This window comes from Haliotis rubra, unplaced genomic scaffold, assembly GCF_003918875.1.
Source record: "Haliotis rubra isolate DU_JTF1 unplaced genomic scaffold, ASM391887v1 Scf1308, whole genome shotgun sequence".
Lineage (NCBI taxonomy): Eukaryota > Metazoa > Mollusca > Gastropoda > Lepetellida > Haliotidae > Haliotis > Haliotis rubra.
In genome coordinates, this window is record NW_025765235.1 from 83,801 (window position 1) to 87,215 (window position 3,415).

The following is a 3,415-nucleotide window of genomic DNA, read 5'->3' on the forward strand; positions in this document are numbered from 1 at the left end:
TCAACTTAGGATAAAAGTTGTTTAACAAACGATCATAGATTCAAATCGATATTACTGGTTTGTATTACAATGGGGTAAGCGCAGTAGTTGGAACAGTTAAACAAATGTACGTAAATGTACGTAGAGCGTTTACTTAGAACAACCCTTCTCGTTCTTGGTGTTTCATTCGATGTGCATACCCCTTGTCATACAAACCGATAATAGCGATGTGAAACTATGATCGTTTTAAACAACTTTATCTAAGTTGAATAAATGATTTATATGTTCAATTGGCGAGGTAAAATCATGAGGATTTGCAGTCTTAATTCACTTTATTTGGTTTACTTTGGTTTAAAGTGAAATTCATCGGTACGCTCACTGCAAACAGATTATACAATTATATGTCCTAAAACATTGTGAAAGCGCACGTACAATCTACAAAACAAGCACACAAGATCGTCAGAAATTGACACAAGAGAGCCCGTGCGTGTATTTGAATTTGAATTAATAAACATTGTGATTAAACTGAAATACTGTTAACAGCGTCACCAAAACAACACAGAGCCCACTCTCACCAACACAATGGACTGATCGACTGGAGCATCTTTTTCAAAGACATATCTACTTTCCATTATTGTCTTAACACCTTTGTGTGAGATAGGTGTGTAAATTCCTTTGATATCAGTGAGCTGTTTGATCACCTGATTGTCAGAAGTGTTTACGGGATCCGGGTTCGATTCCCAACATGGGTACAGATCGTTTCCGGTGTCCCCGCTGTGATATTGCTGAAATATTGACAAAAGCGGAGTAAACCTAAACTCACCCACTCACTCGTTTCAAAAAACACATGATCGGGAAATGACCTTATCATAAGAATAATCTCTGAACGTTCAGGGGTGGTGGGGTAGCCTTATGGTTAAAAGCGTTGGCTCGTCACGCCGAAGACCCTGGTTCGATTCCCCACATGGGTACAATTTGTGAAGCGCATTTCTGGTGTCCCCGCTGTAATATTGCTGGAATATTGATAAAAGCGTGGTAAACCTAAACTCACTCAATGACTCAGAAGTGTTTACGATCATAAAGACGTGGTGGTGTATGGTCATGTGCATAGAGTCAGGTCACAAACCAGGTGAAGTTAAGCAACGTTGGCACAGGGAATCTTTGGATGAGTGACCGTGTTTGGCAGCTTAACTCCTGAGAGTTTCTAGGACTTCAGATCTGTCTCGCTGCGAAGCACGTGTGATACATGTAGTCTCACCTGTAGGCACGTGAGTTTGTTCAAAATTGCCTCTGTTCACCCAGCGGAAAATGGGTACCCGGTGGGATGATAAGTTATGTGACTATTAACAGCTTGGGTTATCCGGGGTAATACTGTGCTGTGCTTTGATCGTTAGCGGTCTGAGCATTAGCCAAGTGAATGAAGTTTAGCGCGTTATGTACATTTGTGTATAAAATAAGCACCACCCTGTATTTCTACCAATTAATTTGGTCTGAAATGAAATTCTAAACTCTTTCAAAAAATAAGCTTTATAATTTGATAGAGCAAGCATTTGACAGTTCAAAAGCAGAAAACGTCATTGAAATTACCATGTACTTTAATTCACAGGGGCGTGTCACGCTTAGAAACAGCGTTAGAAAGACAAATAGGTACATAGACCCTACCCTAGTACTATATAAAATTTAAAATGCAGTAAAAGATTTTAGCTGTAGTTATCAGTATCCGGCAAGGAGAAGTGTTTATTCATTACAATAAACTCAAAATCCCCCCAAAATATATTCCCAAATCTTATTAATGTGGCCTTTTTCAGTTTGTGTCAATTAGCAATCTGAATTGTTGGAAAAAGATCTGAATCTTTGACATTCGGGTTCTTCCTGATTATGCATAAGTAAAGCTTGCTTGATGTGTAAATGTCATCTTGGTATATAACAGAATTGTTATTTTTAGTCAATGATTCTATATATATGTTTATACACTTAGATAACAGAAATTTTGAATTATCAGAAACATTCATTTTGCATGTAATAATCCACATCTCTGTCAACATGCAGCAGGAGGCGTACAGCAGCTGCTAGGTGTGGCTTGGTCCTTCTCTCCATGTGGCAATGCATCAATACAATTAAACAAAGGAAAAATATATGCAGACACATTACACATTGTCTATAACGACAGTCTGAATTTAACAATGACAGGGACTCGTGAGATTGCATGTGGTTGGAAAAGTGCTTGTGCAAGTGCTTGTGATCATATGCACATGTTGACATTGGTCACTAGAGGATGACAATGGAGCCATGAGGTAGGATGAGTAGGCATGTGACAATAGGTGGTCATAGGTTGGTAATGGGCCCATGAGGTAGGATAGGTGGGCCTGAGATAGGTGGCCATGTGAAGATAGGTAGTCCTAGGTTGTCAATGGGGCCATGAGGTAGGATGGGTGGGCATGTGGAGATATGTGGAGATATGGAGATAGGTGGCCGTGAAGAGATAGGTGGCAATATGGAGATAGGTGGTCATGTGGATATAGGTGGCAATATGGAGATAGGTGGCCATGTGGAGATAAGTGGCAATATGGAGATAGGTGGCAATATGGAGATATGTGGCAATATGGAGATAGGTGGCAATATGGAGATAGGTGGCACTATGGAGATAGGTGGCCATGCGGAGATACGTGGCAATATGGAGATAGGTGGCCATGTGGAGATAGGTGGGCATGTGAAGATGGGTAGCAGTGTGGAGGAAATAGGTGGCAATATGGAGATAGGTGACAATATGGAGATAGGTGGCAATATGGAGATAGGTGGGCATCCGAAGATAGGTGGCAATATGGAGATAGGTGGGCATGTGGAGATAGGTGGGCATGTGAAGATAGGTAGCAATATGGAGATAGGTGGCCATGTGGAGATATGCGGCCATGTGAAGATAGGTGGTCATAGGTTGGTAGTTGGGCAATGTGGTTGGATGGGTGACCATGTGGAGGGTGACAGTGAGGCAATGAGGTAAGACTTGTGGCTATGTGGAGATTGGTGGCCATGTGGAGATAAGATGCTGACTGAGGCCATGAAATGGTGTCAAGTAGGTTTTCCTAAGGTGTCAGGCCACAAGATGGAATATGCGTCCAAACTGTGGGACTATGGACAACAGGTAAGATATGTGGCAAAGAGGTAGAATAGTGGACTTGAGGTGAGATATGTGACCGAGAGGTGGGGTAGTGGACATCAGGAGAGATATGTCTGAGAGGTGGAATAGTGGACATAAGGTGGGAAATGTGGCCGAGAGGTGTGATAGTGAGATATGTGGGATATGTGGCCAAGGGTAGGAAGAGTGGACATAAGGTGAGATATGTGGCCGAGAGGTGGGATAGTGGACATAAGGTGAGATATGTAGACGAGAGCTCAGATATGGTCAAGAGGTGGGATAGTGGACATAAGGTGAGATATG

General features: G+C 42.0%; 1 protein-coding gene across 1 annotated transcript; it reads left to right on the forward strand.

Annotated features, from left to right (window-relative positions):
- Positions 1 to 2,407: 2,407 nt before the first annotated feature.
- LOC124267379 (UDP-3-O-acylglucosamine N-acyltransferase-like) lies at positions 2,408 to 2,977 on the forward strand. Its single transcript, XM_046702291.1, has one exon. The coding sequence runs from the start codon at positions 2,408 to 2,410 to the stop codon at positions 2,975 to 2,977; it is 570 nt and encodes a 189-aa protein (XP_046558247.1).
- The last annotated feature ends 438 nt before the right edge of the window (positions 2,978 to 3,415 follow it).

Excerpts from the sequence above, each read along its gene's own strand:
- LOC124267379 (XM_046702291.1), top strand. The coding sequence starts at position 2,408 with ATGGGTGGGCATGTGGAGATATGTGGAGATATGGAGATAGGTGGCCGT.